General features: G+C 40.2%; 1 protein-coding gene across 2 annotated transcripts; it reads left to right on the plus strand.

The window, feature by feature from the left end:
- The first annotated feature begins 42 nt into the window (after positions 1-42).
- On the plus strand, positions 43-26,222 carry exoc3l4 (exocyst complex component 3-like 4). 2 transcript variants are annotated; one of them, XM_071512356.1, is made up of 14 exons: positions 43-90; positions 1,778-2,039; positions 3,604-3,738; positions 4,710-4,910; positions 6,995-7,622; positions 8,803-8,920; positions 10,246-10,374; positions 11,145-11,245; positions 12,545-12,646; positions 14,796-14,919; positions 17,533-17,655; positions 18,636-18,788; positions 19,889-20,010; positions 23,381-26,222. In XM_071512356.1, exons 2-14 carry the CDS (start codon positions 1,802-1,804, stop codon positions 23,601-23,603), a joined length of 2,397 nt encoding a protein of 798 aa, XP_071368457.1. In that variant the 5' UTR covers positions 43-90; positions 1,778-1,801; the 3' UTR covers positions 23,604-26,222. The 2 variants fall into 2 exon arrangements, with proteins under 2 accessions (XP_071368457.1, XP_071368458.1); XM_071512357.1 differs by lacking the exon at positions 43-90 and adding an exon at positions 1,335-1,361.
- Positions 26,223-26,225: the final 3 nt, after the last annotated feature.

The following is a 26,225-nucleotide window of genomic DNA, read 5'->3' on the forward strand; positions in this document are numbered from 1 at the left end:
AAAAACCGGCTTTACCAGGTGAGGAAAGTGAAAGCAGGTAGAGGACAGGCGAGAAGGGCATTTATGGGAGTTTCTTCCTGTGCTCCGCAGGTAAGTTGACGCTTTTCCACTGTAATTTCACAACATAGCTTACAGCATGAACGTGTACTTCTTTTAAGACGCTGTGAATGTGTAGGTTACAGTTTGTGTGCGTTGGTTAAATATTTGTGTTTGCAGTCGGGCAGATAAAGAGAGCCCACGACCACGGCGGAGTTATATGCAGTCAGTGGTGATAAGTGTTGGTTGCTCAGGGTGGGGGGAAAAATAGACCCCTGTATGTATAGTATGTTGTATTTATTTGTCCATCAAACAGCCTTATCAGCAGCTTTGTCACCGTTAGATGGGGTGAGCATGTTTTGTTTTAAAGATAAGGACCGGACAGTTTGTCTTTGAGTTCAACCTTCACTAAAAATCATTATAAATTCCTATAATATTCCTATAATATTCTTATAGGGTTTTACAGTGAATCCGTGATACTCGATAGTGAATTTTAAGCGACTTTATCTTACTTTGTGGTGTTTTTATCTCCTACAGTATCGATATTATTCCTATAATATTCCTATAATATTCTTATAGGGTTTTACAGTGAATCCGTGATACTCGATAGTGAATTTTAAGCGACTTTATCTTACTTTGTGGTGTTTTTATCTCCTATAGTATCGATATTATTCCTATAATATTCCTATAATCTTCCTATGAAGGGACAGACAGTGTTGCTGTGATATTTGTAAGCCTATAGTATCCTTCTGAATTTATTATAGGATTACTATAGGCAATTTGAGCAACTGCTGACTCAGAAATATGTTGTCTCACTGTATTTTATATCCCATAGTATGATTATTTAACAGAAAAGAATAAAAAACAAATGAAAATCATGTCTTTAACAGTTATGCCTTGGGTAATAATTTAGTTTTAGGCTATCACAGCAAATTGGAGAAAAGCGGTGACATAAGGTATTTCTTGTCATACATCACAACTTTGGCATGGATTTGTGCATATAAATCATGTATAAATAAGGCTCCTGATCGACAGTACATCTAATTTCATTTTCTGTTTCCTACAACTAGTGTAGATAGGAGGTGTTGAAGGTGTTGTGGAAAGATGCATTATCCAGTGGTACAATCTTTAATCAACAGTAAAATATACTTCAAATCACAGCTGGAAAGTTACTTACAACTAACTGCTGCAGTTGTGGGGATGTTTCGATGTTTAATTGGGATTTTGTAACTTTTGCTTGAAAGTAACTTAAGCATTTGGGTATTTTTAGTGAGCTCCTTGTTTGCTTTCACTTGAGAAATCACCTACACAAGGATGTAAGTTAAGTAAGTAAATTCATTCAGTCATTCAAACAGTCATTATTCTGAATCAATAGGCCCTTAAATATCAAGATCCTTAATGTTGTAGTTTAATGCTTTTCTAACATGGTGATAAACTTAGTGATGAATAAAAAAAGCGTGTAGAGTAGTACAGTAGAGTGTAGTATAGCGTGTAGCTGCTGTTAAAACTGTTAAAACTGTTTCCCAGTTTCACTTTCAGCTGTGTTGATAAGATAAGCTGCACACCCAGTCAGCCTCTTCAGTAAAAAAACATGTTGTCAGTAAACAAAACCTCTCCGCCTGCTCCTGCTGACTGCAGCCACAACAACCAAAAACACATTTCACCTTCTGTCTGCACACACAGGTCAGGCGGCCATTTCCTCGCCAGGCTTTAACCTTTTATCCCTGTTGTTTCCTCGCAGCCGGACGTAGTTTAATGCAATGAAATGGCAGGAATGGAGGGATCCAGACCTGGTGACGAGGACAGACTCTCCATCAAGAGCGACGGGAAGACGCCGAAGGAGACGCTGGGGACGCTGAAGAAGTCGTTTCGAGAGAGCTTGAGGCGCGTGGGAGAGAAGAGCCCCCTCTCCCCGAACAGCAAAGGGTCAAAGGTCAGGCGCAAGTCGGACACGGCGGCGCCCAACGGCGACCCGGGGCGTCCGCAAGCACCTCTGTCACCCAGTGAGTACCGCCAAGGCTTTTTAACTGTCGTGAAATCTGCTGTGAAATGGGATTTCACAGTCAGGTAATGGCCTCAGCAAGGTCATGGGAAGAGGAAACCGCAGCGAGACTTGAGCATTGGTGTTTACATGCTGCCGCGAGCGGCTTATCTGGCTGGAAACCACCGAGTGACAGAGGAACGCTTGTTGGTTCAGAGGTTTCATGAACTTCTTTAAAGGAAAAATCCATACTCAGATCCTCTCGACACTGTTAGATATCAGTCTGTGATGTTCAGTGCATTCCAGGAGATATTTTGTGATGAAGAGTTGTAATTTACTTTTCTGGTGAACCCACTTTCCTTCAACCTGCCTCGCCTACTTCTATTTCAGTTAGTGATTTCCTACATTTCCCAGAGCAATTGAGCAAGTTTTTCCTGTCGAGAAAAAAGCCAGTCGCTCAATCCCCAACCCGTCTTGTAGCTGCATTGCATTCTGGTCTCTCTCCTGCTCCTGTGGGTGGAGAAATTGGTCTCTCTCCTCTTCTACGATGGATTTCTCCCTGTATGATTGTTGAATGTCTCTTGGTGCAAAATGGCGGCTCTAGAAAGAAGAAGCCCCTCGCTCGTTGATTCTGAGGGACTGACGCCAAAACCTGATGTTTACCGCTGATGTTTTACATCCTGAAACATTTTCTGTTGTGAAAATTGAAATATCTTGTGACGTCACATTGTCTAGGCTCGGTTAGTTATCCGGGAATAACAAAAATACACAAACAGCAAAACAGATCCAGAAATGTAAGGTACATACACGTGTTTTAGGGTGGATTTTTCCTTTAAGGCCGTGATACACAGGGACGTTTTTTTTTTTTTTTCAACTTTGACAGGCAGCAGCACCTCAGGAAGGAATTGTAATTTTGCTCAGTTACACTATTTAGTTTCATAATAAAATCATAACTCTTTTAAATTTCAGTCACATTCAGCTAATTAGGTTACTCTAGTCAGGTTGAGTTACAGCTGACATGAGGTCGATTCATTTGGAATGAGTCCTATCTCATGCATTCTTCTATAAAACTTAAATAAAACTCCCTGACAGCAAGGAAGAACACAAGGCCTTTCCAAAATCTACTGACTACTTTTACTTTTATTTATTTGTTTATTTCACCTGGAGCCGAGCCAAACAACCTGGCAGTTTTCATCGTGGCTCAATCTTTGACATTCCTGTCTTGATTTAGTTTTAGGTCACGCTAGAGGACAGCGCACAGCCAGGGACTAAGGAAACACACACACACACACACACACACACACACACACACACACACAAATCCCCTGGAATCTCTTCCTACTTGTGTGTTTTCTTCCTTGAGCACGGCAAGTTCTGCGCTCAGCAAATGTGAACATATGAGAAACTACAAACCGTATCAATGTCAAGAATTGAGCTTGAGTTTTCTTTTTTATATTGACATTGTGAAAAAGAGAGATATGATTGTGAAGCAACCAGGGAACGAGGAAGCCAAAATCAGAGGAGCTTTAAGGGGAAACTTTCTCACATATTTTACCTTCCTGCCTGTTTCTGTTCGTCTCCCTCAGGTCCGAGCGCCGGGTCTCCCATGGCGTCTCCTCTGAAGAGCATCGGCGGCTTCTTCCAGAAAAAAGAGGAAGACGGGACGGATGGCTCTTCACCGACCACGCAGAAACCGCTGGCGCATTCTAGGACACGATCAGGTACAGCAATCAATCAATCAGTAACAGATTAATAACTCCCCAGCAGCACCAATCAGTGAAAAAAGCTCCAAACTTGTCTTTTAATCTTTATATTCCACATTTTATACCATATAGACCTTTCAAAATACAATTAATAAAACAGGAACCCTAAGAAAACGAGAAGATTTTTGCCCAGCTTCCAACATCATTACATTTTACATTAAGTGAGCGAGCCAAGGTTCAGTAATGGCTTTTGTAGGAATTGAACCTGTGACATTTTAGTTACAGGACGACCTCTCCAAATTAAACTCTTACTTACACAACTTGAACTGTGTCTGGAATGTTTTTTAACCCACATTTAACTGGGACAATAATCATCAATCATTCATGTTTTTTCGCTGCCATCTTAAAGCTACAATATGCAACTTTTCTCCCTGAGGCAGGAAGTGTACTGTTAGTCCCGCCCTCCTCCCGCTCAGTTGGTCAAATTCCCGCCCCCAACACCTGTCACTTATCTTGAAGATGTCATCCAAGTAACTGGCACCGTAAAGCCTCCACAGGCGTTAAAGAGGCAAGCGCCAAATGCAGCAAATTTGCAGTAAAAACAAAAAAAAAAGCAACACTGATTTTCTTGTCTGAGTCTTGTCTGCTGCACGTTTAGCTTTGCCTGTAATTTTGTTTTTTACTGCTTTCCACCATTGTTGTTATTGCTGTGACTTCCTTGCGCTGTGGCCACTAGTCTCTTAATGACTCACCGTTGGCCACGCCCACATGACGCCCACAGCAAAATGGTTTACACCCCAAAACATCCCCAACATCACTGAAAAGCCAATTTAAGGCAAACGGGGGATTTAGGCGTGAACACGTAGGGACTGATAATGACAGGCTGCTAATGTATAATATATCCCATTTATTTATTGCTGTTTTAATGTGACAAAAGTGACAAAACTTCTTGCATTTGCAGCTTTAAATCGTGTGCTTTCAACCCCTAGATCCCACTTTTGGTGACCAAATCCTGAAGAGGGGGGCGTCCATCCGCCGCAGCCTGGGACTCGGTAAGAAAGACAAGGAGAAGACGCTCGTCCCAGTCTCTGAAGTCCCAGTGGAGGAGAAGAAGGAGGAGGAGGAACCGGTGTGGGAGGAGATTGAGGAGTCGTACGCGCTTCCAGAAATACCCCTCACACCACTGTCAGGTGAAGTCTCTCCCACAGTAACGTTTTTTTTAACCTTTAATTATCTAAGAAAGGTTTACTAAGCAGGCATAGCCTACTCTTGGCCTGCTTTTCATGTATACAATTAAACACATTCACACAGGCACCTTGATGGTAGTTATTGGGGGAAAGGCGAGTGACGTTAGCGTTAAATCAAACTTGCTATAGACATTTATATTTACCTGTTCCTACTACTTCTTCATTTTTGTAGATCTCTAATGTGTTGTTTCTGTCTCTAAAGACTCACTCTATTCTTCAGGCTCTTTTTAAAAAACAAAGATTTGCCATCTTGTATGAAATAGCTTCAATTTTTAAACTTCCCACTCTGACAGTTAGGCCGACTCGTTGCCATAACAACAAAGTTCTTAACTCAAGATCGGGGGGGGGGGGGGGGGGAGGTGGCTAACATTCCTACCTCCAAATAAGTAACAGACAGTCTTAATTAGTTTAGTCCAACCTGAGAATCTAAGACCAGTCTGCTTAACTAGTCTTAAACTAGCTTTATGCTACTGGCCCCAGTTTAACTGAGCTGACTCTTCTCAAGCTACAACTCAGAGTGTTTTGGAGTAGAGACTAGGGGAACAAATCTACTTTATCAGACGTTCACTTTTATTTATAACATGACTGAATGGATCTGCACCCAAAACCACAGCAATCTTTTTTTAGGCATCTCTCTTCTCCCAGCCCAGATTTTCTCAGCCAGTCTGGGGTTTCGAAGCCTTGAGCAACTTTTTCTTGCATTTCATCCTGTAAGATGTCTGCCTTTACTTTGCCTTTAGGAACACCCTGAGATTTTGAATTTTTGTGGGTTATTTTCACTATACGCACGTCATATTGTACAAAAAAAAAGTTATACATTTGTTCTTCAGTTTTCCTAGAAATATTGTCAGCATTGTAAGCGTTCCTCTTTGAAGGGACACTGATAGCTGCAAGCTAAAATTCAAAATGGCAGCAAGGGATTCTTCTATTCAACCTTCTTTTGTAACTTTCCCTAATACCTTCCTGTCTCTTTCTCTGTCTGTATATTAAACTCCCTGAACATGTTTCTGTGTTTTGACAACAGACCTAGCCAGTGATAGGCATCTTATTCCTAATGTAAATACCTAGGGGTTCAGTTTGTCTGTAGACACACTGACGCTGTCGTCTATTTGAAAGTTTCTAAATCCTAGATCATTGGTTTATGTGGCAAAATAAGAATCACAACTGATTTCTTCCAATTTAAACAAGGACAGGATTGCATTCCCTCCCCTTGTTCCCCTACTACTCATCCAAACCTTATTTTGTTCACAGTACCTGTCATTTGTTGGGAATGTGACTGTTCAGGGTAATCATACACTTTCTAGGCTATATATCATATATATGTATATCACTTGATGAGATATACATTCAGGAAGAGCTTAAAGATTTGAATGGGGTGATGCTGTCTCTGGAGGCAGCAATTTGTCTCACAAACAGTAAAAAGCAAACTAATGCGATACTTTTATTGATCCTTGTAGAAAAATTATGTTTTCCTATGCCTGTTCAGAGGGAGGTCAGAGGTCAATAAAGTCAATAAACTGTTGATTCTGTCCTCTCTGCCCTGTATGGAAGAAGTCAGACATTTTCCTTCAGTTTCCCTAGAAATGGCTTGGTAGCATTATTTCAACTCCACCATGAGGGGGCACTGCTTTATCTCCCTTTATCTTTAAGCTTATAAGTTTTTGTTCCAAAACATAGGCTAGTAGGGACTGGTTGTGAAGCCTGTTCTGAAGGGTTTTGAAAGCCAGAAATCTCAGCATCTGGTGAAGTAGTGGTTGAGTCACTGGTATTGATCGACAACCCTATCAGGTCCCTGCACATAGTATATCATCATGTAATCATTTAGTGCTGTGGGACAGTAAAAACCTACTTACTGCCTGCTTAGCGGCCTAATTCAATAAAACATCTGTGATCAGAGATGCCCACTTGATAAGCCCAATAACTTTCTTGTTCTCACCCACCTCTCCCTAGTCTTTTCTCAATCATCCCAGTTAGTTTATGATACCTTGTGGAGAATTTCATCATGTCTCCTCTCTGCTCCTCTCTAGTGATGCAGATCAACAAGCTGATAGACATGGAGGTGCTGGAGGAGGCGCACCTGAACCTGCTCTCCCTGCGGCAGGAGTTCCAGCAGGAGCGGCAGCAGTGCGGCGAGGACGACTCGCCTGTCGATCTGGTCAAGAAGGAGAAGGACCTCAGCCTCCTGTACGGAGAGCTGAGGGACAAGGTGAAGGCTTTAGTGCGCGACTCCAACTCCTTTCCCTCCAGAAACAAGGGGCTGCTGGTGCACGTGGCCCGCATCATCCAGGAGGAGGAGAAGAGGGAGGGGGACCCCGGTGGCGTGGCCGGGCCCGGCGGCTGGAGGGACACCTGGAGGGAGGCGGTGGGCGAGGGGGTGCGGGCCAAGCTGGGGAGCGTTCACCTCGACGGGAGGGAGCAGAACCAATCCTGGCTGGCGGTCCACCTGGGCGTCCTGGGTAAGGCCATCGTGGAGGACCTGGAGCTTGTGAGGCGGAATCTGCGGTGGTCCTACCCGCCCAGCTTCAACGTCTTCAGCACCTACGTGAGGAGCTACCACACCGCCGTCGGACAGCACCTGAAGAAGCTGGAGCAGGAGGCGACGGAGCTGAAGGATCTCTATGCTCTGCTGGACTGGATCATCAACCGCTACAAGAGGTCAGTCCACAAGTCAGTCCACAAGTCAGTACAGAAGTCAGTCCAGAGGTCAGTCCAGAAGTCAGTCCAGAGGTCAGTCCAGAAGTCAGTCCAGAGGTCAGTCCAGAAGTCAGTCCAGAAGTCAATCCAGAGGTCAGTCCAGAGTTTAGTCCAGAAGTCAGTCCAGAAGTCAGTCCAGAAGTCAGTCCAGAAGTCAGTACAGAATTCAATCCAGAGGTCAGTACAGAAATCAGTCCAGAAGTCAGTACAGAAGTCAGTCCAGAGGTTAGTCCAGAATCAGTCTAGAATCAGTGCAGAAGTCAGTCCTGAAGTCAATCCAGAAGTCAGTCCAGAAGTATTTTGTATGGGACTGTTGTGAAATAAGATAATTGACAGCCTTTGTGTCTTTGTGTTCAGTATTTATTTAGTTCACTGCAGTCTATGGTTTACTCCTCTGTGTACAAGCTACCTGTACATTGGTTCAGAAGGAGTGTAGTTTGCTACATAGAGGTGAATCTTATAGCTTACTTATTCTTGTCCATAAAAAAATAGAAACAAAATCCACTGGACTTAAAATGAAGAGCTGAAGAAGTCTCACTACTCTTGGATGATGAGTGATGAAATGTCTTTAACTCTTCATTTTAAGTCCAGTGGATTTTGTTTTTTGTTTTTGGACATCTTACTACCTGGATGACTGAAATTAATCTACACATACTTAGTTATTCTTGTTTTTATGAGCCTTTTGAGGTTTTTATCTCACCTGGACACATTGATGGTATTTATTATAGTGATTGTATTTATTTCTGTGTTTTCTTTGTCTTTTATCACTGCGTCCCTTTTATCACTATACAACTAAACTAAACTTAACTTAACTTAACTTAACTAAACTAAACTAAACTAAACTAAACTAAACTAAACTAAACTAAACTAAACTAAACTAAACTAAACTAAACTAAACTCTTCTTATCACACAACAGTAATTTATTTCCCAAAAGTCAGTACATTTCTTGAAGTTCCATCACTGCATATAGCATCAAAAATGTCCAGTGAGATGAGCATCTGCAGAGTTTTTGAGCTGATTTCTTAAGCTCTCTGGCATGAGGTGACATGTTTTCAACATTGTTTGGGTGCCACCAGATCATTGTGCCATGAAATGTTGTGAAATGCATATCCGAAGGGATGTTACTTCCCCCTCCTCCAGTGAGAAGATCATGGGAAGTGCCTCGTTGCGGCCGGAGATGGAGCGTGAGAGCGCTGCCCCCTGCCTGGAGGACGGCTTCCTGGAGCAGCTCAAAGAGAAGTACTGCCGCCGAGCTCAGGTGAGGCGGAACGTGGTTTGGTACGGTGCAGACAAGTTGAAAGGCCTATTTTTATCTTCAACATCATGTATGGTGGATCAGAGAAGATAAGTGGATGAACAGGGTTGGCAGTTCTAGCAAGGCAGAAGGCGAGCTGATTGTAAAATTCCTGAAAGTCACCAGTGGTTGCAGAGGGACTTTAGCGGTTATTTAGTTATTATGAGATGATACAAGATAGCATGTGCAGACAGAAGTAACACTTGGTGCTCTTGAGGATTAAGAAAAAGTAGTCCTTAGGTTTATAGGTGATTCATTGGGAACAGGAATTACATCTGTAGAAAACTGAGATACCAGCTCTAAGATTGAAAGTCTGCAGTGAGAAAAAAAGTAAACTCTTGAGCTGCATACGCAAAGTCCAAAGCTCTCTCAATCTAGTAAGGAGGGAAGAGACTAAAATCATGAAATTTAAAAGATAGTATGTGCATTCTAGTATTTTTAACCTTTATTTATTATGGGAAAGTTGACTGAGCACATTTGCTATTTTCTGCACAATACTGACAAATAGTCATACTGTGATTACTTTGCTGTATATTGTGATATAAATTGCAATACAGTGTACAGACGCACAGGTTTTTCAATATTTTTGATTTTTCAGCAAGCAAGAAACATTTGTAATCAAAAACTGAGATGTTGTCACTTAGGATTTGCTCTGTTACAATAGCCTACAATGAAAGTACAATACAATAAATGTACAATTTAATTTATAGGCCTGAAACTGGCCTTAGCACCAGAACATCATGTTTAGGATCCGTTTTGAGCAGCCACCACTCTGATAGAATAATTGTAGCCTCTTGCGATTTTGGAAATTGAAGTTCATTTTGAGCTTTTCAGTTGTTTTTTTTATTAATTATGCAGCCCTAGACAGTGTTACTCATTCACTTTCCTCACCCATATTTTCCCAGCCTGTCTTGGGATTCGAATCAGCGTCATTCCGGTCACAAACCAACTTCTCTAACCTCTATACTGCCGCCGTTACTGTCAGCACGTTAAAATGGTGTTACAATAAGCATAAAAAGTCAATCACAATACAAAGATGTTTCACATATATAGTTACATAGATAGAGAACATTACTTATATTTTGTCTGATAGAAGTACTCTTGAAGTCTGAACACTCACTGACTGCGTTAAGTTTTGAGTTCGGTTTTGATACCGAGGAAGATGAGCAAAAAAATTCTCAGACATTCCAACCTTCACCTTCAGAACAAGAAAGTATTGCCTGCTGTCACTGAAGCTGTAATTTTCAGAACATTTTGGATCCCACCCTCCTTCTCCCTGTGCTTGATAGGAGGACATGAGATCTTCGCTGGAAAAAATCATAGAAATTGAAGATGAGGATGTTTGGAGAGACAGAAAGACACCAGAGCTGGACGAAGACTTCCAATTCAACTCTCAGTTTCCCATGGACATCTGGACGGTACGGCACCGTGGCGTCTATTAAAGGATAATACGTCTATCGTCTAGATATAATCCATCAGAGTAACCATGAGGCCTTTATTTGGTTTGGTCAAACTTTCTGTTTTCTCCTTATTTCATTGAGCTGAGTTGAATGTTTTCGTCTCAGCGTTGCGTTACGTTTCGCTCTGCTTCCCTTCAGTCAGCTGACACCCGCAGGGAGAAATGGAAGTCTCCTCCAGGAAATAATCCCTCAAAAACAAACTTAACTGTCACATCCATGGCTTTTTATTTAGGGCGTCTTTGTTAAAAAATCTAATTCCATACGGCATGAATTGCAAAATAATTGGAGGAAATGTAAACCAGACATAGACAGAAGTAAATGGGCTGTAACTCTAAATGATGCTGGTATTCTCCTTTAAACTGTCTCTGTTAAAAGTTTCTCTTGGTTTGTTTCTGTCTAGAAACCAGTGGTAGATCATTGGTTCTCAACCTTTTTGAAAGAAATATTTTCCCTTTTCAGGTTGTTTCATTTGATTTCTTATCAGAGGCTGAGAGTCTGAAAACTGTTCAGTATTTCACAAGGAAAAAAAGCAAAGAGAGAAAATATAGTCATAAACGTCTAAATAGACATCTCGTGACCTCCTAGGGGTCCCGAACCCCATGTTGAGAACCACTGATCCAGACCCCCCACAATGCAACATAGTGATACAGCCATACGGGGGCAGCAAAGACCCTGAGTTCACTGTTCATCTAAGTTCTGGCACACTGTGTTATGCTTTCCCTCCACAGAAAGTGAAGGGAAACGCTGTGAACTCCCGAAAAGTTGATGCTCATCTGGAAGTGAAAGTAGTTTCTTCTTGCCTTGAAGAGTTGAAACACTTCCCTAAGAGGTATGTCAGCACAGAAAACATATTTATTTATATATATTAGACTTCCTTTCTCACATGTTGGATGTCGCATCTAGATTTTAGGCATTTAGTAGACACTCTTATCCAGAGCATCTTAGAGAGGAATAACCCTAAATCCCTGCATCAGCATCAAGACAGCAGCCGATACATGAAGAGTTCAAAGGTCAAACAGCAGCACCAAGCTAGGAGAATGAGTAAAAACGTTCCTGGGACCCTGGAATATTCAAATAGTTTCAGGAAAGCAAGACACCTAATGAGAAAATGTTGCTTGGTGCAGAATAACAGACAGTAGAAGAGGAAGGTAGAGCAGCGGGGGAGTTCACCAACCGCAAAAAACAAAACAAAGGAAACAGGATCTTTCCCTTTCTTTGCCAATAACCACATGACCATGCAATTTACCTTTTGGGTAATATGTAGAATAGAATAGAACGTTTCCTGTTTTTTAAAATGAATGAGGCAACCTCACTCAGATACATCTTTTGCATTCAAAAACACATTGAGGAGTTTTGTGCCAAAAAGCTATGCAGCCATCCTCACCTTCATCATTTGTTATCTCAGTAACACTTTGTATTATGGTTGTATTAACTAACATGCGTCAATGCTTTAATTCATGGTGAACAAACAAAGGCATGACTAAATGTATTCATGTTAACTAAGTAATTAACAAATGCATTTGTAAATGCAATAAATTAAACTCTGTTCATGACCGATTTATGACCGATCTATATCAGTTCTGGAACCATTTACAACTACTGTGGTGGTTCTCATGATCTGTGAACTAGAGTTAAAGCTGTACCGTGAAGAAAGCGCCAAAATTTAATTTTAGTTAATGGGTTACTTAATACTTAATAAGGGTTAGTTAATGCTTAATAATGCGTAATAATTAACAGTTAACTAATGTGTAATTTACTAATGGTGTTCATGTTAACTAAGGTGTTAATTTATACATTATTTAATAGTTTATAAAGATGACTATTAAATAATGTATAAATCAATACCTTAGTTAACATGAACACCATTAGTAAATGATTACCACACACATTAGTTAACTGTTAATTAGGGTTAGTTAATGCTTATTAAGCATTAACTGACCCTTAACTTAGTGACCCTTATTGTAAAGTGTTACCAATTATCCTTTAAGAGTAGGTTTTCAAACAGGAGAATGAAACTCCTCAGTTGTCTTACAGGTATATAAGATAAGATAAGGAAGATAAGATAAGATAAGATAAGATAAGATAAGATAAGATTGCACTTTGTTTTCTTCTCTCCTCTGTCTGTCAGGTTTGAGTCAGAGTCCCGGCGTCTCTGCAGAGCCGCAGACGTTCCCGCGCCTCTCTGGACCGATTATCAGATAACATACATCAACAGCTTCACCGTTTTAAAGTAAGTCACACAGCTTCACGGATAAGGGCCCATTTCCTGGAAGCTCGCTGCCGAGTCCACGCTGCTAAACCCCAGAGACCGGTTGCTAGGCGACCTGCCTCCCAGAGACACTGGCGTAGGTTCAAGTTGCACTGAGAAAAAGAAAGTAAGGCTCTTGTTTGGGTGACTGACCTCTGAGCAATTCAGAAAGCATGCTGGGAGAGTCATTCTTTGTGCTGCAGTGAATAACTTGCGAATCATTAAAGTATATTTCTTTTTAGGTCGTTTTTCAGAGCAAGGAAAGTTCATTCTTAGGCAAGGTGGGACACGTTCAGCCGAGTGTTTCTTTAGCATGCAAACCAGCGTCTGCTCATGGATCCAAATTAGGTCGTGGCATTTGCCTGGAGGCTCTTTGTGAAGATGGACGTGCCAGCCTGGGAGAGCGCTCCCATTGGCTGGCGGTGGATCACGTGGTTTCTCGGAAGCTCTGCTGCATGTGAGAAACACTGCTGTGGAGGTTAAAGCAGGCGAAAGTGAAAGTAAGCGTGCATGGTTGCATGGGGGAAAAAAAAACCCCTCTCCAACCGCATCTGTCAGTCAAAATAAAACCAGATGTGGGCTGCTGTGGTGTGTTCAGGGACAGCTCCCCTCACATGCGTTTACTCTGTTTTTACTCAGTCTGTGGTTTTACAAGTTGGGTTTTACTGAAGCACATTTTCTTTTCGGCTTTTGTCACAAACGCAAACACCCATTCCCCTTTAAAAAGAACGGAGCCCTTCTAGATGTTAGAAAAGGCATTTCGACAAATTTATACTGCCATGTTTCATATTTTGATTAATATTCTCCCTTCAGTTCATAAGTATCTCACTGTATTTCACACTGACCGATAATTCCCTTCATTCTCTTTCACATCTGCATACTTTTCTTGTAAATTGTGTCTTTTACCTCAATCTTGCTGATGAAATGATGGAAAGCAGAGTTGCCTTTAGGCTGCTGCAATACCCCAAGTGTTTCCCCACCAAAGCTGAAATGAAACTTTCGCCCTCGGCTGTAACAGCGTCACAAAGTGCTTAATATAATAACATCATGGCAGGTCAGCAGCAACACAAAAAGGCATTCAGAGCAGCCTTTATTGACCCTGAGTAAAGTCCTATGCACACTATAAGGTGGAAATGTTCTACAAAAGTAAAACATCAATTTAACCTCAGACACCAGAGTAGGGCTGGGCGATATGGACCAAAAATCATATCTCGTCTCGGTATTTTTAGGCTGAATGGCGATACACGATATATATCTCGGTATTTTCTACAAAGTAGGCTAAATGTTCAGTTGTAAGTCAAAGCCACATGTGAGATGTCACAAGCACTTTCATTAAAACAAGACTGTGATCAAAATAAAATGCAAAGACAGGGTTTCCTTCCCTGTTTTAGAACAGTCTGGTAAGTTCAGAAAATGACATCACTTTATTGTAATGCAGCCTTTAAAACCAGGAAAAGACAACACTTATACCATATCACGATATTACGATATACAAAATCTAAGATGATATCTAGTCTCATATCACGATATCGATATAATATTGATATATCGCCCAGCCCTACACCAGAGGTGGGGACTCGAGTCATGTGATTTGGACTCGAATCCCAGGTTTTACTGCCTGACGCATGAAGAGAAGACTTGAGACGGGACTTGACTTGTACTCTGATGACTTGAAAAGGTTTCTAAAGTCTTGACTTGAGATCTTGTGTTTGTGTAAATGACTCAGATTGAAAGTGATGGGATTTGTTCCAGCAGACGACTGAATTTAAATTCTGTTTTCTGAATTTGTATGGAATGATTGAATTTATTGAAGTTGAAACTGATTATAGAAATCAAACTCATGATGCTCTTACCAAGTTTTTATCCTATTAAAACCATATTGCATTGAAAAGTCCTAGATATTTAGTTTTCTTTAAGATATTAAATTGATACTGGACTCTTGATTTGTTCTGACTTGACTTGCTGTTCTACATTTAGACTAGAGACTGGTCTTTAATGACATGGCCTTGACTTGAACTTGGATCTACATTTAGACTTGGGACTTGACTTGAGACTTGGGACTTGAGCAAAGTTGACTCTGTCAGAAACTGAAACTTTCCCGTTTCCCACTGCCCTGTTTTTCCTCCTGCAGGCAGCACATGGAGGGCTACAGAGACAGCTGCCCGGCTCAGGTGGACCAGTTCAGTAAAGAGGTGAACTGTCTGCTGGTCAGACTGGGCCAGGGCCTGGGGGACCAGTACAAAGACGACGTCAAGGTAAAATAATCTGTCGGCTCAGATCGTTGTCCAAGATTCACTTTTAGCCTCACCTGCCAAGGGCTAGTAAACTTAAAATGTACCTGCCAAGAATAATTTTCATACATTTTCATATAAATATGTCATCTACCCGTTTTCAGTGCTATTCATATAGAGAATCAGGTACTGTGTGTTAATTTAAAACTTAAGCTAAACTTAAAGCTTACTCACACTCACAATTTTATAGCATTTATTATTTATTTTATTTAATTCATCACAAAGCTTTTTTATCTCTTTTTATTGTATAACCTAGTTTAGCAATGTATTTTTTTAACCCTTATGTAAATGCCAAGTATTGCTGTCCAGATGCCAGATGGTTTACTCCCTCTGCAATTTGTGCATAACAATAAACAAACAAACAAACAAACAAACAAGCAACAGAACTCAATATAACCGAGGCATTCAACTGTTCGTCTCAGAAAGTTGTAGCAGGTGACTCTTATCTTATTTATCTGCCAAATACAAATTTTACCAGCATTTGATGCCTGGCGGGTGGTAATTTTGGACCCTGGTTCAGATTAAAATCATGACTCAGCTCAGTTATGATATTCTCAAGCCAGTGGGTATTATAGTTCAAAGTGCAGTCAGTGATTCTTCATTGTTTCACATAGAATACCCAGTTCAGTTGTTTTTTACCATTCATAAAGTAACTTGACTTTTATTTGTGTGGCTTGGCATCACTATATTTCTAGGTATCAGTTAGGTTGGAATATGTTTTCAAAAACTAAGCACCAATGTTGTGCCCCTTTAAATCTTTAAAGACCAGAGTTTCTGTGAGGAGCCTCTGGTTACATCACAGCCATGGGACTTTCCCCGGGTCTCTAAAGTTGTTTGGATGGACAGACTGGAGCTTAATGGAGGGCTGCTAAACAAAAGTAGCACTGTCTACAAATAGAGTTTACAAAGCACTTTACACAAAAAACAAGAACAGTAAAATACATATTGAGGAGAAAATAGGGAAAAATCATAAAAATTGGAAACACAATCAAGAGAAAATGGATTAAAAGAATAAATAAATATGTAAAATGAAATGTGATTTAAAAATGTAACAATACAAAATTGAAAGTGTGCATGACTGGGGCGTCTGTAACAGCGACATCTTGGCAGGGTTCCTACGCAGGTCTGGAAAGTCTGGAAAAGTATTAAAAATGAATTTGATCATTTCCAGGTCTTGAATAGTTTGGAAATTTGAAAAACTGTCTGGAAAAGTATGGAAAATGTTGTGGTTCAGGTCCGATACACACATAACTATAGCTTTAATGTTATTGTAGACCCACTTTGAGTCCACAGTTTTTGTTGATGTGAAGAATAATGTTCAGATAGAGGGACGCTCTTATTACCCAGCCGCTGTCAGCATGCATTATATCAAATACCGACCAAAGTCAAATCCAGTCAAGAACATAGGGTCTGGGGTAAAATATGGAATTTTAAAATGGAAACCGTGTAGGAACCCTGTCTTGGGTTCAAATCCAGCCTGGGACCTTTGTTGCATATCATCCCCCCCTCTCTCTCTCCCAGTCTTTCCTGTCTTTCTTCACTAGCATCTATCTAATAACTGCAAAAATGCCCCAAAAATTACAATCAAAAATCACTTCTATATCTAAGTGGTAACCGTTGGAGAGACGCTAAAACATATTATGGTGTCTTTGTTTGGCACCAGTTAAAATCCAAGCTGCTGCAGACGTGACAGAGACTTTAGACTGAGGCAGAACAGAACAGAGGCAGCAGCGGTCGTCTAAACGAGAAGAAATAAAAGCATGGATGACTTTCTCCAGATCTGTGGAGGATGAAAAAGTTTAAAATGCATGAATGTGTAAAGTGATGCTGGGATTGAGTGTTTTAAAGCGCTAAAGAATATGTTTGATAGTTTTAGTATTTTACACGTTTTTTTTAAAAGGCGAGTCAAAACTTTCCTGTTTTTTAAAGCCTTTGGGTAGTTTTTGTGTGTGTGTGTGTGTGTGTGTGTGTGTGTGTGTACATGTATATATATTAAGGATGACGCAATTTGCTTATCCCACGGTACGATCCAATATGTGATCGAGGCTTCACGATTCAATACAGCCACGATACCATATAATAAATAAAAGTTCAAGAAAGACAACAAAGTCTGACTGTGCAGAATTCTGTTTATTTCTGAGCCACAAATCTTTCTAGCGATGCCATTGGCTCGCTAGAATGTAAACAACAATTTAAAAATATCTTTACAAAGTGACAATAATATAATTTGGATGGAGAGCTTGTGAAATTGTGACGGTCAAGCGTCTCATTTGTGATTACTACAGCAGAATAAAATGGAGATAATATCGCGATTCATTTTTCTGCCACACGATATGTATTGTCACATTTTTGTATTGCAATATATTGAATTTCGATATATCATCCTATCCAGTATATACGATACAGTATATGTGTGTTTGTGCAATTTATACTGTTTTCCTGTGTTTACGTTTTGCTTTTATTTGAAGCACAAAGGAAATGTGCTATGTAAATAAACTTTTACTTACTTGTTACTTACTCTACCAGTAAGCGGTGTTGGTTTTGAACGGTTTAGACTGTCCCTGTGATGCTTTGCAGCCGTACCTGAAGAGGATGATGACCAGGAAGTGGCTCACCAACGACGAAGACTTCCAGAAGCTTTACAGTCGGACGGAGAAGCTTTCCCAGCACTGCGCTCTCATGAAGCCGCCCTTCGTCCAGGTGAGGAAGCTGGTGGATTCCAGCATTTACCCACCACTTTCTCTCATTCATCAGCCGCGTTGTTTTTGTTTGTTTTCTTTTAAAGAGAAGAATAGAGCCTCGCTGTGATGATTGGTCACCTGCCAGACAAAGTGTCAAACAAAGACAAAGTGTTGGCTAGATTAGACAGAAGTTCCCAGCCTGAGCCAAAGATTTACCGGCACTCGCCCCACGCCGACAAGACTAATACCGTAATGTATTATTATCGCTGTCGGCGTGAAAACCTCGTATCTCCAGAAGATCAACTTTTCAGGGATAAAAACAGTTTTTAGTTTGGATTTCATTCATTTTTGAGCTCATCCATTGGTTTCTGAAACAGCTTCACAAGCACAAGAGTTGTAGTGATGAGCTGTTTTCTTATGGAATTTATATTGACTTTTATATTATATAAAATTTATATTGGCCATTAGATGATGTTGACTTTAAGCCCCTGTGCGCACATGTAATTGGGATGTGTAATTTCTATCTTTTTTTTCTTTTCTCTTTGTTTTTTGTTTTTTTGCATTTTCTGTGTATTTTTTCTATCTGTTTCTTCCTTTTTTATGAGTTTGTGTAAAAATATAATAAAAAAAAAAAAACTGAAAAAGAATCTATTACATGAGTTATGAGGTTTTCACCTGACAACAGCGATATATAATTTCTTTAGAGCTGTGTTATTCCGAGGAAATCCTTATTTACTTTTTGATGAACCTCTGGGAAGTTCCAGGTATTTCATCCAGACTCTATTGTTTTTGCCCGGATGCTGCGGTTGGAGAATCTATTAAGGGAGCGTGGCAGAGCGAGGCGGTGGGGAGCAGTGAATAGCTGGAAGCTGAGGTGTTCTCAGATGATCTGTGGGCAGCCGGTCGTGTGATAGAGGCGGAACACACTTTCATTTCCCCTTTTTTTTTTTTTTCCTATCCTGTTGTTTTGCCACATTGTGCCTTCTGTCTCTGTAATAGACGTTCGTGAGCGGATTGCATTACCACATGGTGAAAGAATACGTCGGCCAGCTGATGAAAAACAACTACTCGTGCAAGAACCGGAAACACGAGAAAGCAGCGAGCAAGATCCGAGAGCAGTGGGACCAACTCAGGCAGCTTTTTACAGACATGGTAACACGCTCTGCACTTCCTCACCAACACGCACAGCACTTTTTATTCTTGCTTTGCAGGCGATGAGAAGAGAAAGTCAAGTCAAGTCCATGTCATTAATGTCAAGTCTCAAGTCTAAATGTAGAACAGCAGGTCAAGTCAGAACAAATCAGGAATCCAGTATCAATTTAATATCTTAAAGAAAACTTAATATCTAGGACTTTTCAATGCAATATGGTTTTAATAGGATGAAAACTTGGTAAGAGCATCATGAGCCATTTACACAAACACAAGATCTCAAGTCAAGACTTTAGAAACCTTTTCAAGTCATCAAAGTACAAGTCAGAGTCAAGTCCCAAGTCACCAGAACCCAAGTCAAGTCAAGTATTCTCTTCATGCATGACTTGAGTCCGAGTCATGTGACTCGAGTTCCTGCATCTGAGATTAACACATATTTCTTAGTGGGTTTTTTATCTGCTTGTACCAGCATGGTGTTTGCTGCCATTCAGGACAATACAATGAATGCCTATTTGAAAGTCAATTTAGTAATATTTTTGTGACTGACAGCTTGCAGTAAACCGCACCCATCTGGTGATCCAAGTAGGTTTAAAGGTGTGTGTTGGGGTTACTTTTTGCTTTTCCTATAATTTTATCTCATTGCCTTGTGTCTTAGAAACACACCTGCAAAGTTTTTTCAACTGCAAATAATTTTGAAATATTTGTAGTAATTTATTCTCTAGTTATTCTCACCCACTTAAAGAGCTACAGGCCGTTCTGGGAACGTTTCTAGCTGCCAGAAAGAGCTCCTGTTCTGATTGGCTGGCAGTAGTAGATGCCCCACCCCCTCCCACCCTGCCCCAAAAAGATGATTGGTCGATTGCAGTAACTCAAAGTCATCTTTCTACATCACGAACCGGCTGTGTTCTGGCCAAATTACAAATTAAAGGAACATTAAGTCTCTGGCCCCCACAACTCAAAATCTTATGTATTGCCACTTTAAATTGACTCTTAAAATCTCAACACTCAAACACTTACAGTTCAAACTCACTGCACACACAAACATGTACAACTGAAACTGCACCTGACTCATCGCCGCGTGTTCTCCGTGTTTCCTCTTGCAGAAGTCGACTCATGAGTGGCTCCATCCACTGGGAGACGACCTGAGTGACATCATCAGACAGAAAAACAAGAGGGACATAAAGGACCATCTGCGACCTTTAGTGGAGCATTACCCCGACATCAGGTCAGCATGACTGTCACTTTTCATTCATCCATTCAAACTTTTTCGGCTCAGAGAACTGTGGTTTGCGGACAGGGTTCATAGTAGAAACACACACCGAATTCAAATGGTATTAAGTCATATGCAGCACCTGCATAATTCTATTTTTACTGAAACACATCCTAAGCACATGTTAAGTAAAATCTGTCACAGAACAAATATTCATATAAATATAAAATTATCATTATTAAAGTGGAGACTTATAGATTTATGAATGTGAGCAAGGCTCTTCTGAAGCTAATAAGCTTCAGAATAAGCTAAGAAGCTAAGATAATGTCAGCAAGAGACATGTTTTGGAGCTTCTCCATTGCCAATACCCACTGAGCAAAAGACGTGATTTCAACATCGTGTCTATGCTTTATCTCTCATATAGCCCAGGATCATTACGGCTATGTATAGACCTATTTTAGACCAAGCAGTAAATACATTATTACAATGAATAAACATCTGTAAATCCAAGCTAAGACGTAGACATCTAATAAACTTTCACTTTTCAACCCCATTTAAACTTAATTTAGTCTAGACGGCTATGGGCCATTTAGACATGTTTTAAACGTCTAATCAACATAAAATTGCTCAGTGGGTAGCTGCCAACGCCAGCAATTGTCAAGATCTGCCATTTCCACATGTCGCATAGTTGATCAAATTAAACTTTTTTTAAAAATTCCTTCTAACCTGTATATTTGGCAAAGAAAGTGCGTCAAGCTTCGACTTTTAAATGTGCCACATTTTCAAATGAGCAGCAGTTCTAGACCAGCAGTTTCAGACGGTGCATGCACAAGGCCACACCCACTGCCACGCCCCCCTCTGGCCAATCGGTGTGAAAAGTTACTCAGTTCTTCCTTGCCCCATGACCAAACTTTCTACAAAGTTTCATGCAAATCCGTAACTTTTGGTGTTATCCTGCTAACAGACAAACAGACGAAATGGGTCGAAAACATAACCCCCCATCTGTTGTCGGAGGTAATAAATGGATTTGTGAACTCAGAGTGAAACACAGGGAAATGGTCACATTTCCCTGTTAGTGCTGCACTGACACAGAAACCAGAAAGTGACTGACAAACCAGACAGGCATAATAAATAAAGGAACAAAGTGGGACACATGGTCAGACTTCTATTCAAATATTTCCTGGCAACAAAATATTCACATGTGAGTAACGCAACAATGCTCAAGCAACTCCTGTCCAAGCTGCCCAACATTTTGGCTTGTGTATCGCTGCCTTGAAGGGAGTGCAGGACGTCCCAGTGGGGGGAAAGGATGAGGCCCATTTAACACCAGAGAGGGTAATTCCCTGGGAAACACAGGATCTACTGAAAGAAAAGCTGGGATGATGACAGACTGGGTTTTTTATATGAACACCAGATCTGGTTGGGTGTCAGGAGACTGGGATTTACCATACAGGACAGTTTTGGAAAATCAGTCAAGTATATTAAAGAGAAACATATATATATATATATATAAAGGCTCCATTGCACTGTGACATGTGAAAGGAGTTGGATTCTTGAGCTAAACAAAGTCAAAATCAATTAGAGAAATCCCAAAAGTAAAAACATTAAACAAAAAATCCATTATCCCAAAAACATCCTGGTTTTGATTTCCCTTTCAAAAGCTTTGAAAGTGTTTGCCAGACTTTTATTATTTCCAACAGTGTGTGTGGTGGGAAGAGTGAAAGAGGGGAGTGAACGGGAGTGATCTTGGTTGCAGATTAAAGCGGTGCTGAATCCCCCCACTGGACGCTACTTAAGATAACTTAAGAGGGAGAATGCGGAAGTGGTGTTGACATAAGTTTGGGAGGACAGTTGGTGGGATGTGAGAGGAAAGTACACAGTTGTTGACTCACCCAATGACAAGTGTAATGATCAGACTGAGGAATTTGGCAGCGTCCCGTGTGTGTATGAACCTCCGCTTCAAACATTCATCATCATGAACCAGTTGCAGTTTTTAGTAAATAATAAAAAACAAATTGCCGCGTTTTTGTGGTCAAAGACGAGCAGGATAACAACGTCCGGATCTCAGAAACAGCGGTCGCCCCGTTCCTCTGCCGTTCTCGCTTCAAAGCGAAACGTGTGCAAACCCATCCGACCAATGAGGAGGAGTCTGAGGCAGGAGGCGGGGCTCCGTCCTGTCAATCACTCCTCCTGCTATTTCTTTTCAAACGTACCTACAGCAGCTTTAAGAAGTACAGCAGAGCGTCACTTATTCAAACCAGATGTGTGAAGTGAGGCATAGTAAACAAACTGAGTGATTACTAATGTGAAATATTCCTTTAATTATGCACGATTTATATGTGCAGTTTAAAGTATTATAACTACAAATCAAACTATTGTGTGAAAACATGGCATGTGACAGCTGTATTGAATTTTAAAATTAAAGTATCACAGCTTTCACAATGTCCCTCCATAACTTTTCCAAGTGACAGCTGTATTGAATTTTAAAATTAAAGTATCACAGCTTTCACAATGTCCCTCCATAACTTTTCCTTGACTCACTTGTGCAAACCAGAGTTTCTTAATCACACAAGGAATTAATTAGAATTATGTTTAACCCCTTCTTCTGACTTGTAGACTCCCCAAAATCCACGGGTCTTTCTACTGTTAAGAAATGTTTTAGCACAGCAGTTTGTTGTGTTTTTCTCTTCGTTTGCATCAGCTTCTCCTCTCTTTTCATCTGATCACATGCATTAACTTGAATCTAAAGTGTTCCATATTTCACAAAAGATTTAAGCTGCTGCAAGTTCTCCAATATGACGGTCTCACTTTATTTGGATAGCGCTGATACTCAACATACTATGTGACTTTAATGTGTCACTAAAAAGTCTACTGAGTTTCAGGTGATGATAGTGTGAAAAGTAATCTATAAATATTCAATGTCTGGTTTAGAGTTAATCTTAGGGTCACACAGTCTGTAGAGATGCAGCAAATAGGCAAGTGACACTTTATACTTTATCTACTTTTTGTCACCTGACAGTTAGCTGACTATCAACATTGAACAAATAAAGTGTTACAAAATAAGACATTATCGTGTGCATATGGACTAATCTGGTGCATATTTTTGATATTTATAGCTGTTTATACATTGTTTAAATATGTAATAATGTATTTAATGCTTGATCTAAATCTGGGCTGTTCTTTGCCAAAAAAGGTCCTGTGCTATATAAGAGACATGATGTTAAAATGACATCTAACGCTCAGTGGGATGTTTCATGTTTCCCATAAGATTTGAGCTGCTGCTTCAGTGCGTTTCAGTCACGCAGACAGACACTAATGAGAGCAAACGATGGCTTAGCGATGTCCTGCGGTGTGACCTGTGGTTTCCTCTCCTCCTCTCCTGCAGTAAGAAGCACCTGTCTGCCGTTCTGTACTTCCGAGGTCTGGTGCGCGGCCGCGAGCGCCAGCTGATCCTGCAGCGGCTGGCCGAGATGAAGAGGAACCTGGGCGCCGGCCGAGTCCAGAGAGACGACAGGGTTTTATTTGGCGACATGCAGGTCACCGTCAACACAGACTGCCTGTCCGACCTGCCCTTCTCCTGCCTCACCCTCTTTCTACCTGACGACTAGTCCGACCCGCTGCCGAAGGGACGGGGTGCGGCGAGCGGCGGTGCAGTTGATTTGACTAATTTCTCCAATTTAAGGCCCATGCCCTCAAAACACAGCCATCTTAACCCTTGATAATTCTGCAAAACTAGCTGCAAACTGTTCAAATCTATATGATTTGTCCAAATGCTACAAACTAAACTCCATGCTCTCAAACTGTTCACACAGTTCACACATAAAATTCTGTATATTTTGGCAAACTAATCGTACCTACCTAGTCTGAAAATACCATTTCATTGTTTTCACACAAATCACAAAACTACATTACCCATAAATCCTCTGGCTTGACAGGAATAAAAGGGTTGATGAGGAAAGTCTAGGTTACAGCAGTAAACTTTTTTGTGGTTTCTTTTGAAGCAAATTTTGGTTCATCAATAATTCTCTCTCTGAAGTGTTTCACGCGTTATTACATGTGAAACAGTAAAATATTACATACTATAGTATTTCCAAAATTGTGAGTTGCAGATGTTTTCATTTGTGTACAGTAAAACATTTGATCAACAAATTTTAGATTAAATTCCATAAAGTCAGATTCTGGAAAAAAGGATTGTGGGACTTTCTTTCTGATAAAAATGTTTTATTAGTATTCGTGTGTGGATATAGCTGAATATATTATCTAATCAACAGATGTCATGATGTTATTTGTTTCTATAAAGATAATAATCTGAAAAGAAAGCAGCACGAATTTTCGATGGCTGTGTTGAACCTTAGTCTGGTGAAATGTGTCAAATCAACTGAGAAAACTGTAAAGACACATTCACATCACAACAATAACTATAAAGATAACTATTTAAATTGTTCTAAGTAAACAGAATGCCTGTATTGCCACTACAACGATAACTATAAAAATATCCAAAATGATAACTAGAACTATTTTTTTGGTTTGATCTCAGAGCGATTTTTTTGGATGCAGCGACAAAGATAAAAACATTTTCAACCAATCAGATTAAAGTTGCAACATTGTATCATTATGGTTTATATTTATCTTTATAGTTCTGGTTTTAGATGTGAATGGGCGTTGAGAAAATCTGCGGTGAAAGTGAAAGTGTCTCCGCTCCCTCAGCTTGACCATCAAATAGTCAAACAGCCTGAGCGAGGAACTGAAACTGCAGCGGTGGAGCAGTGGACAGTGCTGGACTGAACGCCTCACACGACAAACTGCTACAGTATATCGGGCCAATATTGGCCTTTTATTAAATATCAGATATCAGCCAGTCAGTCTCATCCATCTCTGATATGATGCATGTTCCTCCCTGACCACAGATAGAGAAAAACAGTCAGGAAAACCGGCAATGGAATTTTACTTTCTTTGCACATTTTATTTATTCATTTAACTGTGAATTATTTTTTGTAAATCAAAAATCCCAGACTTTCCCCTCCCTCTGAATAGGTGCGGTGGAGAGTTTTAGTGTCCCATGATGGTCTAAATGCTGTTTCAGAGGCTTTTCCACTCTGGGGGAAAAACACTAAATACTTTTGTAATTTAAAGATATTGAATATTGGTACAAAATACCATCAGCGATACAGTCTATAAATATGGTATATGGTCGAAGAGCTTTGGATAAAAGTGTCCACTATTCCCTGTTATGGATTGAATTGTAAAAAAGGGATCTGGTGGATTTGCTCTTTTCTACATTGACTCCCTTGAGTGCATACTGTATGAATATCAGTCAGACTTTTGTACCCAATATTATTTCTCATTTAGTGGCCCAGAATTCCTAGCAGCGGCTCAGAAAAGTGGATGACGGAGACTGATTGAGGCTGTTGTGTGCAGAATGATTAATGAAAGAATTATCAATGTAATGTTAATGGATATTCATTGTTTATTGTGTAAAAGGGGATGAATTTTATGAGCTGATTTGCATGTTCTTTAATCAAGAGAAATATGATGAACTGCAGGTCATTTGTCTTGAGCTTCTCACTGTTAGACTAAAAACTCATCTGCAAAAAGCTAATTTTTCAGGAGTTAAGAAAATGACACTTATTTATCCATTAACCACCATGTGTGTTTGAAATGACACAGTGGAGTTTTAACAGGTTTCAAACGACCAAAGATCATGGAGCCACATGGAGCAACTTTCATTTGAAGTAAGAAAAAGAGAGAAACCAAACAAATTTCTCTCACAGCAGCAGACATTTGTATCCTGAACTGCCATGGTTAATAAATAAATCAGCACCTGCTCCAATCAGGTGTTTGACTGATTGGCCAGATATTGTGGTTATCAGCCAGCTTTTACATTCTATCTGTTATATCCTCATGTTTATGAGGTTGAATTTTGTATAATAGCCTATTGCTGTATCACTGCTGAACCAGTTGTTGCTTTTCATTTTGAACCTGAACATTTGTAAAATGTTGAATGATTAACACGAGAATCACCTGGCAGTGAAGAAGAGAGTGAAATGGCCGGAAAAGTAACAGGCTGACTCCTGTTAACTCCAACAAAGCATAAGCAACAAAGCAGCTAAATGTCAAACACTGGTATCAGGTTTCTGATGTTGTATATAAAATATTATCAGGAATAGTACTTAATAAAACCAATGTCATCAAATCAAGCAGCTGTATTGGCACCTTGTTTCTTTTTGGAC

This window comes from Centroberyx affinis, unplaced genomic scaffold (genome assembly GCF_046629955.1).
Source record: "Centroberyx affinis isolate AG114_WGS23_722 - 3 ecotype Tasmania unplaced genomic scaffold, CSIRO-AGI_Caff_v1 ptg006247l_1, whole genome shotgun sequence".
In the NCBI taxonomy this organism is placed as follows: Eukaryota; Metazoa; Chordata; class Actinopteri; order Beryciformes; family Berycidae; genus Centroberyx; species Centroberyx affinis.